At 40.7% G+C, this 15,515-nt stretch overlaps 2 protein-coding genes across 6 annotated transcripts in view; both read left to right on the top strand.

Moving 5' to 3' along the window:
* The window catches only part of FNBP4 (formin binding protein 4), a 31,601-nt gene extending 23,939 nt beyond the window's left edge, over positions 1–7,662 (top strand). The window contains exons 13-17 of the mRNA XM_049891174.1: positions 1,873–2,183; positions 2,315–2,459; positions 2,712–3,049; positions 5,270–5,427; positions 6,657–7,662. Of these exons, the coding sequence (XP_049747131.1) occupies positions 1,873–2,183; positions 2,315–2,459; positions 2,712–3,049; positions 5,270–5,427; positions 6,657–6,747 (1,043 nt within the window). The 3' untranslated portion in view covers positions 6,748–7,662. The remainder of the gene's footprint in view (positions 1–1,872; positions 2,184–2,314; positions 2,460–2,711; positions 3,050–5,269; positions 5,428–6,656) is intronic.
* A 1,202-nt stretch (positions 7,663–8,864) lies between these two features.
* Positions 8,865–15,515, top strand: part of AGBL2 (AGBL carboxypeptidase 2) — a 47,408-nt gene continuing 40,757 nt past the window's right edge. For 4 of the 5 annotated variants that reach the window (XM_049891173.1, XM_049891172.1, XM_049891171.1 and 1 more), the window contains exons 1-6: positions 8,865–9,348; positions 9,684–9,820; positions 10,080–10,143; positions 10,882–11,016; positions 12,502–12,555; positions 13,342–13,527. In XM_049891173.1, coding sequence (XP_049747130.1) covers positions 9,785–9,820; positions 10,080–10,143; positions 10,882–11,016; positions 12,502–12,555; positions 13,342–13,527 — 475 coding nt within the window. In that variant the 5' untranslated portion in view covers positions 8,865–9,348; positions 9,684–9,784. The remainder of the gene's footprint in view (positions 9,349–9,683; positions 9,821–10,079; positions 10,144–10,881; positions 11,017–12,501; positions 12,556–13,341; positions 13,528–15,515) is intronic. The other variant, XM_049891170.1, reaches the window with a different exon arrangement.

The following is a 15,515-nucleotide window of genomic DNA, read 5'->3' as shown; positions in this document are numbered from 1 at the left end:
AACGGACCCAAATTTTTTTTACTAAATGTAGGCTAATCAGAACACTAACCAGAACAGGAGGAATTACAGGTTGAAGCCCTGCTAGAAATTTAATCTCCCTCTTGGAAAATAAGGGCAGTGTACACATTGCATAGCAACCAAATCTCTTGACTAACTGAGTTGAACCAGTGGTGCCAGCTCAGAGATGGTGACAGACTGAGCCAGTTTTTGAATGTGTGTCACTTTCCACAGTCCTGGCAGTAACCCAGTGTCACTCATCAGGCTTCAAGTCTCCCATCCCAGAGCTTCGACCTGTAATGCCCATTACAGTTGGCATTCCTGATCACCCAGATTTTTAAAATTCAGGTCTGTTCCTGTTTTGCTTCATTGGCCATGACTGAACAGGTTCAAAACCCTGCTTTGGCTTTACTTTTTTGAGTGCTGGTATAGTATAGTTTGAACTGAGTAATGTTGTAAAAGGCCTTCCCTTGCCCTGTGGAGCCTTTTATAATCTGACTCTTCTTTAACCCTCTGCTTTGATCATGAAATATAACAGGTAACTGCATCTGGATCTCTACTCCATGAGAGAGGAGATTTCTTTGAAATTTCTATAAAAGTCTCAGACTTCTGATTTTCACCAGGACGTCTTGGTAAAATAGAAAGCACTAATCTAGGAGTCAGACCTGAACTCTAGCTCTGGCCTGGCTACTAACAGCTGTATAATCTCAGGCATGTCAGTTCCCTCCTAGGTTTCATTACCTTTTCAATGAGGGAGTTGAACCAGATGATTTCTCATGTCTCTTCTACTCCTAAATTCTATGATTTTAGGGAGAAAATCCCCTTCAACATTCCTGGGATAGATATCTAATAGTCCCAAATATTGTGAAACTTCCCTATTGACGATAAAGAGGGATGGGGAAGGCTACAAGTAAGTATATCCTCCTATTTTCTCTAATATTTAAAGCTGTTCCTATTAGGGAAAGGACAAGAGTTAACTGGCTTTTGCAAAATTTGAGGAAAGCTTACCCTGCACATTTTTAGACTAGCCCTGATTTCTTAACTCAAACATTGGCAATAGCAATTTCAGTTCCTCTGCATATACAAACACCTCTTTTTTTTATCCCTTAGATACCATTTACCTAGAAGATTTGTCTCCCTAATTTCCCTTTTCTCACAAAAATAAAAATTACCCTCCCTGATTTGTGTTGCTGTGATCTGGTAAATGATTATAATTCGCACAAAGGTGTGAAAGAGTGATAGGGTTGACAATAGCACCCTGCAAATTTAAAATTTAGTAACCCAAATTAATTAAAATGTGTCTAATTTGTGTTTTGAGTTGCTACTTCTCTGGGTCATCCCCAATCACTTAACCAGTTCACTAAGAAATAAAACATGAAAACAGTGTTGGAAATGCACACCACTCACCCTTTTCACTTCTAAAATAAAAAAGACTCCAGAGTCTTGCCTTCTCATCGTATGTGTTGAAACTAAATATGTGAGATCTAAACTGTAGATTCAGGTGACTTCTTGAATTTCTCTTTGGATTGATGTGCTTCATTTACTCATCCGTAAATCTGTGCCCAAAGAACAAGACTGGTATAGCACAGCTAGGGGAAGTGCTAACTGAGGTTCATAAATTTAACTTTTCATGAAAGTCATTTCTAAATTCAAGTGTTTCAATATTTCAGTGCCATTTATGTAAAGTAGATGCCTTTAGGTGAAATTTTGTTAGGGAAAGGGGAGCCAGCCTCTGCTGTTTGAGACTACTTTACATACTGTACTAGGTTCCTATTCTATTGATATTTGTCTCACCAGTCAGTTGAACGTTTCTGTGAATATAAGCCATGGAGTTTTTGTTTTGCTCTTTCCGTGACACCTATCTGTTTTTCATAGGTTCTCTTTGTAAAGAGTCCTTTTCTGGCCAAGTTTCTTCTTCATCGCTCATGCCACTTACTCCATTCTGGACCCTTCTTCAGTCAAACGTGCCTGTGCTTCAACCTCCATTACCTTTGGAAATGCCACCACCCCCACCTCCTCCCCCAGAGTCCCCTCCTCCTCCACCCCCACCACCTCCTCCTGTAGAAGATGGTGAAATACAGGAGGTGGAGATGGAAGATGAGGGAAGTGAGGAGCCTCCTGCCCCAGGAACAGAGGAGGATACTCCTTTGAAACCCTCAGCACCAGCAACAGTTGTAACTACCCAGGTGAGTAAAGCCAGTTGACATTCTGAAGAGCTTTGGGAGACTGGGCTGGAATATGATCAACACCATATATTACTGTAGAAAATAATGTTTTACCAGGGCCTGAGCCACTAACCAGAATCTTTGTGTTTCAGAGTTCAGTTGATTCTGGCACCTCTAGCTCTCCTTCCACCAAAGCGGTAAAAAGAAAAGCTACAGAAATTAGTACTGCAGCAGTTCAGAGGTCAGCTACCATTGGCAGTTCTCCTGTCCTCTACAGTCAGTCAGCTATAGCTAGAGGTAAGTAAGCATCATGGCATCATGATTGAAGTGTGTTTTTTCCTTGGATTGTTTCTTTCTTTGTTTCCATCATTAAATGCTATAAATCGAAGAAATGTTAAAAACTTTTGATTGCAACAAGTATTTTTTTAAGGAAAAGACACATTGGAATAATTTTGTAGGTGATATAACCCCCAATTCCCTTTTTCTTCTTATTTCTGGTCTTGTGATGATGTCTTTTTTTATACTATCATTTTATGTTTTTCATGTTAGGTCAGCAGGCAACAGGGATCAGTAACCAGGCTGCAGGGATTGGACACCCAGCAATAACAGTTAGCCATCCAGCAGCAGGAATGGGTCATCAGGCCAGAGGAATAAGCCTGCAGTCGAATTACTTAGGACTTGCAACAGCATCAGCGATTATGAGCTATGCTGAATGTTCTGTCCCAATTGGAGTGACTTCTCCCACACTGCAGCCAGTCCAGGCCCGAGGTGCCGTGCCTACCACTGCCATTATAGAGCCGCCACCACCTCCTCCTCCGCCACCACCACCGCCACCAGCTCCCAAAATGCCACCACCTGAGAAGACCAAAAAAGGAAAGAAAGATAAGGTATAGGAAATCTGTGTTTAATTTTTTTTTTTTTTTTTTTAAAATGTTGGGATGCAAGTCACATAACAAAATTAACTATTTTAAACTGTACAATTCAGTGGCATTCAGTTACATTCACACCGTTGTACAGCTACCACCTCCATCTAGTTCCAAACCATTTGTATCACCCCAAAGGAAAAACCTGTACCCATTAAGCAGTCTGGCCCCATTACCTTGTCTCCTGTCCCTTGGCAACCACCAATCTGTTTTCTGTCTCTTTAGATTTGCCTATTCTGGACATTTCATATAAATGGAATCATATACTACGTGACCTTTTGTATCTGGTTTATTTCATTTAGCATAATGTTTTCAGGGTTCATCCACACTGTAGCATGCATCAGTACTTCATTCTTTTATATAGCAGAATAGTGTTCCGTTGCATGCAGCATATACCATCTTTTGTTGTTATAGGCCATTTTTAAAGAATAAAATACATCCTTTAAAGTGCTGGAGTATTTGAGACCAGTATATATTTTCAGTCTTTTTTGCTGAGAAGTTTCATATGCCACTTACATAACTAGAAAAAAGGAGTTTCTAGCCATTTAATGTTTATTCCTCCAGCCGTGATGTTTCCGTGTTAAAAATGTGCTCAAAAGTCCTATGGATCCATGGCTTTGAATATGATGTTGGGTGCTGTCAAGTCAATTTCAGCTCGTAGCAACCCTGTGTGACAGAGTAGAATGTCCCATAGGGTTTTCTCGTCTGTAATCTTTACAGGAGCAAATCGCCAGGTCTTTCTTCTGCAGAGCCACTGGGTTGGATTCAAACTGCCAACCTTTCAGTTAGGAGCTCAGCGCTTAGCTGTTTTGCCACCAGGGCTCCTTTTGAATATAGTAGGCAATGCATAAATTCTAAATTTATTTTCCCACATAATTTTTTACTAAGCCCTACAGAATTCAAAGTGAAACAGCAGTGTCTAAGTCTGTCCATTTTTAACCAAGTTTGCAGATGTTAGGTGAGAGGTTATACCCCAGCAAGCGAGCCGTCTATGCTTACGTGACCATTATTATTTCAACTTACTTGTACTCGGTTGGTCCCATGCTAACCCAGAGGGGCTTTGTTGGAGGAGTTGTGTGTAGTGTGTCAGGCTGTGCCACAGGTAAGATGACAGAATGGAATGTGAGAGGTGTATGGAGCAAAGGTGTGAGCATGACAGATGGGCATTCATTTTCCCAGAAAGCTAAGAACTATCGATGACAGTCAAAACAGGGTATTGGGCAGGGAACCAAATAACGTGAAAGACTGAAAATGTTAAATTTATTTTCTCAGATCTTTGGGGACCTTATTCAAGTACTCTGTCTCAAGTGCAGACAGGAAAAACAACTTGGGCCCTGATCCCCAGTCCTCATGTGAGCACAGTACTCAGTCACAGCTATCATTTGAGCTCCTACTTAGCCCACTTACCGTTTAACCTGATTGGGTCTGCAAGCCCTGCTCCTCTTCAAACGGGAATAACAATTGGTCTTAATTATGGTCAAATACAGTGGTTCTCTAGTTTTACATAAATAATCATATTTTAACAAGTGCACTTTGAATGCATACTATGGGTCAGGAGCTGGCATTAGGAACTTGGGATTCAGGAGTGAAATAGACAGCCTGTTTTTATAGAGCTTTCCTTCTGGCAGGGAGTGAGGTGGGGAGATAGATAAGCAAATAAATATATTAGGTGATGATTTTTAAGGGCAATGAAGAAAAATAAGCAGTGTAAGGACAGAAAGTGGTTTTGGCATATCTACTTGCTTCTTTCCTATTTAATAGTTGTTGATTTTGCTGTTCTTTCCAGAAACGCTGGGCACTTGTTTCTCAGCCCTGTTTATTTACCAGTTGATGAGAACACCTCTATTTAAAATTTGAAAAAAGGAACACTATAATTGTGAGGAGATAGCATAAGGACAGCAGTTTGGCATTTCATAGAATAGGGAGACTAAAGGAAATTCTTTTGTAATTTCATAAAATGTATTTATAGTTCTTTATATTTTTAACTAAGCTTTTTGGTTCATATTTGGTAAGAATTTTCAGCAAAACAACTTAGAAAAATTCATTTTCTGTTCTTTTGATTTTGAAGTTGGCTTACTCCTTAGCACTAGCAAAAGATCCTGATTGCCAGTATACAAGATTGAACGTTTCTGCCCTCCTTATTTTATGTATTATATTCCCTCTTAATTTTAATAATTGTTATAGGCGAAGAAGAGTAAAACCAAAATGCCGTCTCTGGTAAAGAAATGGCAGAGTATCCAGCGTGAGTTAGATGAAGAGGAGAACTCTAGTTCCAGTGAAGAGGACAGGGAATCAACCGCACAGAAGCGAATTGAAGAGTGGAAACAGCAGCAGCTGGTCAGGTAAACAGACAGATCACAGACTGGGGTGGATCGTGGTGGTTGTCGTCTTTATAGAGCAGTCATGTTCTTAAAATCATAGTCCTTAGCTTTTGCTGCTCTTTATAAACTGTTATCTAAAATAATTTTTAATTCTCAAAGAAGTATTTATTTCCCTGTAAACGTCACGTTCTAGCCTTTTTTCAAACTCCACAAGCATCAGAGTTGTAGTACTTTCTCCCACTGATTGTCCTTCTTAAGCAAAGGATTGTCCTAATCTGCTGTGTACCAGGAAAAAAAATAATCAGCATTTACCATCTAGATCCAGTGGACCTTATAGACCCTGTGTTTTGTTTTGTTTTTAATGTAAATATTTTTAATTTATTTTACATACAGTTTACCAAAGTAAAGATGAAGGATCAGGAGGAAAATTATATTAGAAATTTTAACAAGAATTTAAACATAGCAAACCTAAATTTTTATTCCATAGTTTCCTAGTTTTGAGGGCCAGGGGGACAAAAAAAAAAAAAAAACCCCTTTGCCATTGAGCTGATTCCAACTTGTAGCAACCCAGCAGGACTCCGTAGAACTGTCCCATAGAGTTTCCAAGGCTGTGAATCTTTACGGAAGTAGACTGCTGCATCTTTCTCCCATGGAGTAGGTGGTGGGTTTGAACCCCCGACCTTTTGGTTTGCAACCGAGCACTTAACCGTTGCGCCACCAGGACTCCTCTAGTTTTGAGGGTATACTTACTAAAATGGGCACATTCTTTGAATGCAGCTAACTGCTCGTCACTTGTTCTGCATAAACCTGGAACAATCTCAACTAAAAAGATTTTTTTTAGAGACTAAAATTGTCTCCAGACTTTTACTTCCTGGAAAACTGATAGCTATTTTGGGCAGCACAGTTAGAAAGCTGAGGGATAGTGTATTAGTAATGGCTTATTTCACTTTTGCATCATCCTTCAGTTTTCTTATTGTCAAGAACATGTTTTACTCTTTCAGTGTGGCTTTAATGGTTATTAGAGTTATATGTACATAATTAAATATATACTTACTATAGAGACTTGTGGAGTGTGTGTGTTGATCCATCAGAATTAAGAAATTTGATTAATATGCTGGTATTTAGCTAAGAAACTTGAACATTTTTATGGACATAGATGTGATAGATCAGATTTTCAGTACAAGGTTCTTGATAGGGAATGAAGAGTTTTTTTTTTTCAGTGATGTAATCTGTTTTTTTTCCCCCAACAGTGGCATGGCAGAGAGAAATGCTAATTTTGAAGCCCTTCCTGAGGATTGGCGAGCAAGACTGAAGAGAAGGAAAATGGCTCCAAACACATGAAATTTTTAAGAAAAATTTTATTTTTGGTATTTGTTTTATGTTCAGTTCAGAGTCTTAACCAGTTTTACTGTTGTCAAACTGTAAATGTTATCGGGGAGAGCTTATGAATTTCCTGGGCAAGAACATACATATGCCAAGTTTTCACACTTGTGAAATGTAATATTTCTGTTTTGTTGAAAGCTGAGGTGATTGAAATTTCTTTGACCTGGCTGCCTTTATTCTCACACTGGGAAGCTCAGCATGTTAGGTATATTAACCTCATCAGTCTTAAACATGTGGCTCTAAAGGACTCGCTGACAAAAAGTGAAGGGCTTTCCTGCCTAATAGAGGCTTATTTGGCCCTCTCACTGACTTCTATTCCAGAACAAGTGCAATTATGAAGACAGCTGGGTTCCACCTAGTTAAACTGGGATTATTGCTTTTTCTGACCTCTTTTCCTGTAGTCTGTTATGCCTAAAGCGCTAAGGTCTTTCAGCCTTTGCTGACAAATGGCCACACGCTTTAGTTTTTCTCACAAATTCTAAAACTGATAGCTCAGTCATTTCACACCATAAATAGGTGGCATATTTAAATTTTAATAAGGCAGCAGCAACAGCAGGTGTTCATGTCCTTGATTTTGAGAATTTCCCCTCAAGTATGTGGCAGTAATTGTAACAAGAGCCACTCTATATATTAATGTATTTCTATTGTCTTAACCCTGTTCCAAAATTCACCTCCCTTCTATGTGTGACTGTATTATCCATAAAATTCCAGTATTTAAAAAGCAGTTTACTCTTGTACTTCTGTTGTATCACAATCAGGTAAAAGTCACTTTAAACTGAAGGAAAGGCAAATTGTGTTTTAAAGCTATTTGTATTTCTCCAGTTTTTGGCCTTGTAAATTTGTACATATGCACTAATAAAACTTTTTTTTATACTTCTGAGTGGTTATCCGCTTGTTCTTCTGAGCCTGTTAAGTGATTACTGTGTAAACAGAACTTCAGTCTATTCTTAATTGTTTTTTCAAATCAGATGCAATGCAGGGCATGTGCAAACAATGAAGAACAGCTTTCAGAGAAAAGAAGAGCAGTAGGATCTTGAGTTGGGAGTAATGGAAACAGGCTTCTCATACCAGATGGTGCTGTGTGACCTAAACTTTTGGAGTTTGTACCCTGTTTATAACATTAACTTAACACCTGATCTACTTGTATCTTGGAAATGGTGGAATGTGGTTAACATTTTGAGAAAGCTATTGCTTTTCCAATTACTTCCACAGAGTAGATTGCTACAAATGAAACTAAAGTTTATCTAGTCATAGCTTTTGCCTTAACTACAGTACCTAAGTTTTCCAAGCTTGTAAGAATTGCTGCAGAACACCAGTGCCTCTCTCAATGGAACATCTTTTTTTTATATATATAATTTTTATTGTGCTTTAAGTGAAATGGAACATTTTTTTAAAAACTGCAGGTTTGATATTCAAACTGTGGTTTTAACTAGCTAACTTTATTTCTTGGAATTTTTTCAAGGCAGAAGGTTTCTAGTTTTGGCAGTGGGACAGAATATAAGGTGAAAGGAGGGGGAAACTTAGCAATGCATTGGTTTCCTAAAGCTATCAAACTGCAAACAAGCTTGAAAATAGGCTGAGGACTTAACGGGCTTGTATTCAGTCCAATTTCGATTCCACAGGGTGGAGCTCCAATATTGTATGAAAGAGGAATGAATCTGAACCCTTGATGTCTGCAACGCCGCCAGCAACAGCTCCTGAGCCATTCTGTGTTTCCAAAAACCAAACCCACTGTCGTGGAGTCGATTCCGACTCAAGCGACCCTATAGGACAGAGTAGAACTGCCCCATAGTTTCCAAGGAGCGCCTGGCGGATTCAAACTGCTGACCTTCTGGTTAGCAGCCGCAGCACTCAACCACTATGCCACCAAGGTCTCCATTAAGTCTGGGAAAATCGAAGTCCAGGGCTGGGTCTGCAACGCTGGCCATAGATTTTCCCAGACTTATACTCCGAGCAGCCGAAGAGCTGCTGCTGCAGCCGCAGCCGGATCCCCTTCTTCGGGGGCGGGGCTGAGCCCCCCGGAAACGCCCGGCTGCCCCGCCCTCCTTCCGCTTCCCTCTCGCCGTTGCTAGGCTACCGGGATCCTCGCCGAGAGCTGTGGCGGGTGAGCGTGGTGAGCGTCCACTCCGCCTGGTGCGCGGCCGGGCCTCCGAACGTGTGGTGCCGGTGCTTCCTGGGTCTTCTGTCGCTCCGGGAGCTGCGCCCATCCCTGCTGCCCAGGGCGGACCGGGCTGCGGGACCCTCGCACCCTTAGCTCTCTCCTCCAAGGAAATCTGTGTCCGCCCCCACCCGCGACCCCTCAGGAAACTGCCCTTCCCTCCTCCCGCGGCCAGGAAGCTCTGAACCTCGGAATTCGGCTTTCAAGGCCCACTTCTCCCGACCCCTGACCCTTGTTTTCCACCTATTCCGAGACGACACCTCCCCTCCCCCCGTTTCTTTCTTTTCCTGCGGCGTCGTGGTGGCTCTTCCCATCTCAGGGAGAGGGCAGCATGGGGCCGGCGAGAGGCTTGGCGCCTCCGGAAGAGAAGGCAGGAAGACGTGTCGCCCTCTCGAACACAGGTGCGCCTCGGGGCCTCGCAGCGGGACCCAGCAGCGGGTCCCTGTCTGAGGAGAGGCTTGCTTGGCGGGGAAGAGGGAGCAGGCCGGCAGGCTTCCTAAAGACACGGAGCCAAAGTGGAGGGACGGGAATATCGGCAGTGTTTTCAGATGTCCTGTTATGGTTTGGAAACCCTGGTGGCGTAGTGGTTAAGTCCTACGGCTAACCAAAATGTCTGCTGTTCGAATCCACCGGGTGCTTTGGCAACTCTCTGGGGCAGTTCTACTGTGTCCTGTAAGGGTAGCTATGAGTCGGAATTGACTCGACGGCAACGGATGTTTGTGTTCTGGTTTTGTAGTTTCTCCGGTGTAATTGGCTGCCCTTTTTGGAAATTGGGCCCTGGTTGCGGTTGGATGCCGGCGTCGCTGACGAGTCTTCAGCATACCATGCAGAAGTAACATGTTCCCAGCGTTGGACACAGAGCTCAAGCAGGAGGTCGGTACACACCCCTTTCCAGGGACACGGCAGAAATCCAATACTAGATCAGATAGATGGTTCATTCTGGTGGCGCCTTTTCCCAGTTGGAAATCTTGAACCCCAATATAAAATGATTTGCATAAATGTCTTTCACATGGTTTGTTTACAGAAACCGTCAGGTATACTGTCCTTGGCAACAATACTTTTGGGGCTTTTGTTGAGAGTTCAGTATTATTTGAAAGGCTTTTCTTCACTGGGGTGGCTTTTCCTTTCACAGGTGCTTCCTGATCCCTATGAAGATTTTATGTACCATCACCTCCAGTACTATGGTTACTTTAAAGGTAACATCTTGTTCTCATCTAGCATCACTTTTTCTGGGTTAATGAACTGAATCGTTTCGTTAATTGATTACTTGGCAGAGTAGTCAGTCTCTATTTGTGTTTGGATGCACTAAGTAAGAGATGAGTTACCTCAGGTTCTTGAACAAGATGAAATTGAATTCGAGTTTCCTAATACCCTATTTGATGTTGTTAATGCTGGACCATAGAAAAAAATAAAGAAATTCTGTGGGCATCAGAATCAAAGAGTTCCTCAAGCTTTGAAAAAGTGGCTGTCTTCCTGTCTGCTCTCAGAGTAATAAATTTCAATAAGTTGTATCCATTGCTTTTCAAGTCACCTCACTCTCTTGTTTCCTCAGCTGTGAAATGGGGGTAATTATGCTTAACTCACCTAGATTGGAATGGGAAAGCTCTTTGAACAGTGGGCCATATTTATTACAAAGTCCTGTGGTGCTGGTGGGTGGCGGTGGTGATGGAAATAGTGATGGTTTTGGTAGTAGTGGTTTCAGGCTTGACCTAGATGTTGACTGTGAGCCAGCCTTCCAGCAACCTGGGTTATACGGAGTGGTTAAGAGCTCGCTGCTAACCAAAATCTCAGCAGTTTGAATCCACTAGCCGCTCCTTGGAAACCCTATGGGGCAGTTCTGCTCTGTCCTGTAGGGTCTCTATGAGCCAGAATCGACTCAACAGCAATGGGTTTGTTTTTTTGTTTGTTCATTTGTTTGGGTTTTTTATTCTTAGCTCAGAGAGGCAATTTACCAAACTCTGCAACACACCAGCGTCTCTGGAAGAGTAACTCTCGATTCCTGTTGAATGGCTCTTTTGGGGAAAGAGATGATTTGATACCAGACCCCCTGCAAAAGGAGAAGCTTCTTTGTGAGTAATTATCAGTGTGTATGAGACCCCCAGAACCCTCACTGCAAAACAGTAGAAACAACGCAGTAGTGTTAATGAGTTTGAGTATAATTGATAACGCCACGTCTTTTTTTTTTTTTTTTTCCTGTTTCAGTCATTGGAGTGAGCAAGATATTTTTTTTCGTAGCAAAGCATTTCTTAAGATTTTGCTGCAGAAGTGCAAAGGAAAAAAGAATGGGTTATCTGTTTTTTTTTAAAAAAAAAAGTGTGTGTATATGTATGTATGAGGTTACCCACAACCCAGTGCCATAAGGTTAGGAAATTCAAATGGTAAAAAAAAAAAGGTACAAAACGAAAACTAAAAGCCCTCCTTTGCTCCACCCCTAGTATAGCCATTGCTCTTATAATTCCTTTCAGAAGAAAAATAAAATATATCCTCATATGGATCTATAGTTTTTCTTTTTAAGGACTCACAAAGAATCCTATACACAATCTACTTGTTGTTTCCTTAATATCTTAGAAAACCATTTCGTATGAACACAGAAGAATCTACATTGTTATTTTTAAAGGCACCTATATTATTTCATTTCATTAATGTATTGTAATTATTTTAACTTCCCTGATGGTTTGGAAACTCTGGTGGCATAGTGGTTAAGTGCTACGGCTATTAACCTTGGCAGCTCAGATCTACCGGGCGCTTGTTGAAAACTCTTTGGGGGCAGTTCTGCTCTGTTCTCTAGGATCGCTGTGAGTCGGAATCGACAGCAGTGGGTTTGGTTTTTTTTTTTGCTTTTTTTTTTAAACTGATGGATTGGAGCCCCGGTGGCGTAGCAGCTAAGAGCTCAGCCGCTAAGCGAAAAGTAGGTAGTTCAAATCCACCAGCCACTCCTTGGAAACCTGATGAAGCATTTCTACTCTGACCTATAGGGTCGCTATGAGTTGCAATCAACTCTGTGGCAACGAGTTCCTAATGGATTGTTGCCACTGTGGTGGTGGGATCTAGTTTTTGCTGTTTTGAACATTGCTGTAATGAATATTTTTGTGTAGGTATTTGACAGACTTTTGTGAGAAAATCTAAGGGGAATCTTTAGCAGTGGGATTGCTGGATCAAAGGGCCTGTGTATTTTAAATTTAAAACCAGAAAGGTTGCAGCAATTTGTCCTATAGCCAGCAGAGTGAGAGTGCTTGCTTACTTGTACCCTTGCCAGTATAAGTGTGAAAGTACATAAATGCTTTTCCTGCCTTTTAGGTGAAAAATTAGTATCTCCCTGTAGTTTCTGTTTATATTCTTTAATTATGAGTGAGATGGAGCAGCTTTATCATCTTTTCAGATGTTTATTGGCTCTTTTTTTTTTTTGTTTTATTAAACTGCAGGGAGAAGATTTAGATAGAAACCAAGGGGCCCAAGTTAGGGGTAGAAAGGAGTTGAGGGGAGGGGGAGTGGGCAGAAAAAAGAAAAACAAAGATCCCTAGGACAAACCATGTCCCTTCCTTCTCCTTCCTTAGGGCCTACCTGCTTGTCTTCAACTGTGCACAGACAGCTAGAAGCTGTGAACAGAGGTATTTCATTTCCTTCCAGACCAGAAAATTCAAGCTCATTCATGGAATTATGTCTTCCCCTTTCTTAGTCTGTCACCCTCCCCCAGCAGAGCGTTATCAGGAGGCCCTGGGACTCACACCTGATGGCCACTGAGGGACCTTGAGCCTTTCCTTTCCCCCCTCATTTCCTTTCTTTTTTTTTGCCCTGAAAGTCTTCTCCTCCCTTTTGTCTCATTCTTTCTTTCCCAGAGAACAGTTCTTCCCTCTCATTTGCTACTTTTCTTTTCTCTCTGCTCCCCCTTTCCATCCTCTTGGTTTTATGTCTCTCTGGGCTTTGAATAGTTACGTTATTGACCTGAATTTTAATTTGTAGGTTGTTTAAGTGTAGTTACTAACATTTTATGTACCTTTTCAAAATGCTAATGGGTTAATTGAAAGTTCCCATTTTTGCATCTCTTAACAAAAACAATAAAATACATTTAGTAACTTTGTATTTATTTGTGACACACTTTTGTAATATCTTGGACCTATTAACTTTAAAAACAAAAAAGCTTCTTCTATCTTATTCTAAGGCTTTACATTTAAATATTTAATAGAGCGTGCAGAAATTTAATTTAACATTTTATAATTTTAAATATGTTATCCTGGACTAAATCTCCCTCTTGAAGGAGAAACATGTTATAGAATTGCACACCTGTGCCAATATTTTAATACAGTGCTTGAAGTTGCTTAGTTTCTATAGTTGAGCAGTAAAATGCTCAAGGAGGAAAAGGAGGTATTTTTACTCCTTCCCTTTTGCTTTTGCAGATTCGCTTATGTGGAATTCACCACTTCTTAGGAGCAGACAGCTTCTTTATGATGACTTGGGTGACATAAACCCACGTCTTCGAGAACCCCGAGATCTCTTTGCACTCTTTTCTAGCAGTGGGCCACTGCTGGCTCCAAGATGGCCAATAGAATGTGAGGTCATCAAAGAAAATGTTCGTCATATTGGTAATGTGAATTATGTGTGGTGTTCTTGCTTTTCTGACTCTATTACAAGACCTTAGATTTGTAAGTGCTGCATGCTGAAGTATAAGGCAAGAGAGAGTCAGCGTGCATTAGCTCACCATGAAATGATTAAGCTCTTGGGAAATGATACACTTTTGCCAAAATCCAAGAGACCGATGTGTAAACTGGAATACTTCTGAGTTTATTGGAATGTGACAATACTTTCCTAGAGACCAAAATATGTACTTACATTTGTTTTCTAGATTATTCCCATCTCAATATTAATATGCTTTAATGAATTTTGTAAGAGCTGTATTTTTATCAGCTTTTTTTTTTGGTATAATTGGTGAAGACCATATATGCCAGACTTGGGTTTACAACATAATTTTTACTGTTTTTAATTATAACTCAAGTTTATTGGAGTTTTTTACAGGAATAGTGGATTCTTATGACATTGCTGGTCATATTGATGAGCTCCTGGTATAAGCACAATCTTTAACATTCATTTTATGAAGCATTTACAAGAGTAAATTGCATTAAAAAGTGGGGACTTCTCTAATTACTGAAACGCTTGTGTCTCACCAAACGTTGTGTCTCTGCTTTAGACTGTGCTAAATAAACAACTGGATGTTTCGTATTTTCTAACTCTACTTTTATAATAGTTAATAAATATTTTTAAGCATTTATCATATGCTAAGTATAGTACTTGGTGCTAGAGATATAATGATGAACAAAATGGAGTTACCAGAGCTCACAGACTTGTAGGGAAAGTAAAGATATAGCCAGGTAATTGCATACAGTTTGGACTCTGGGAACACCTACCCAACCTGGGAGATCAGAGAGGGTTTCCAAGAGGAGTTGGCATATAATCTGAGATGTAAAGGTTGAGTTAGAAGTGATCCAGTTGAGGAAGGTCAAAGAAAAGTATTCCAGTTAGAGAAGCCCCATGGTGTGTTGGGGAAACCATAGAGTATAGGGCATAAAAGACAAGAGGTAATGCTGAAAATACAGGAAAGGGCTCAATGGGGACAAAACTGGTTGGGGTGTTCGGAAACATGTAGGGCATGCCGAGTTGGCAAAAGGCTGGTGAATCCTAAGATCATTTGCCCCTACCCCATACAGTTTTTAATAGAAGTCCAAGATGATCTGGCTAGACAATAGGATTTTGCTATTCCCTATATAAGATAGCAATAGGAGCCCTGGGGGTGCAGTGGTTAAGTGCTTGGCTGCTAACCGAAGGGTCAGTGGTTCAAACCCACAAGCTGCTGCACGAGAGAAAGATGCAGCAGTCTGCTTCTGTAAAGATTTACAGCCTTGGAAACCCTGTGGGGCAATTCTGCTCTGTCCTGTTGCATTGCTGTGAGTTGGAATTGACTCTTTGGCAATGGGTTTGGTTCTTTTTATATGTGTATATGTAAGTAGTGGAAACGAGTGGATATTAGACCAAGACAGAGAATTCCTGTGAGGATTTGGGACTGGGCACTATTTGAAAACCCTATGGAGCAGTTCTGCTCTGTCCTGTAGGGTCGCTATGAGTCGGAATCAACTCAACAGCAGCAGGTTTGGTTGGTTTTTTTTAACCAAGGGTATAGGCAAGGAAAGGAGAAAAAAGTGAAACACTGGAATTTGATATTTAAGTTATTGTGGTAGGAATCCACTAAACCCCTAGATATTTAGAAAAGTAAAAAAAAAATTTTTTTTTTTTTGTAAAAAAATACAGTTCCTGCATTCACATCAGTGACATTGATTACATTCTTCAAGTTGTGCAACCATTCTTCCTTTCCTTTTTCATGATTCCATCACCAGTAAGATAAACTTACCGCCCCCTAAGCATTCCATCTGATTTTTTGAGTTACTGTTGTCAGTTTGATCCCATAGAGATAATTTTTTTAAAAGAGCACAATGCTCAAGGCAGACATTCTTCATTAGTTAAGCTAAACTGTTGTTTGGTTAAAAGATGACTTCAGGAGATAGTTTCAGTTTAAGGCTTA

Source organism: Elephas maximus, chromosome 7 (assembly GCF_024166365.1).
Source record: "Elephas maximus indicus isolate mEleMax1 chromosome 7, mEleMax1 primary haplotype, whole genome shotgun sequence".
NCBI classification, from domain to species: Eukaryota; Metazoa; Chordata; class Mammalia; order Proboscidea; family Elephantidae; genus Elephas; species Elephas maximus.
This window is presented reverse-complemented; position numbering and strand designations above follow the sequence as displayed.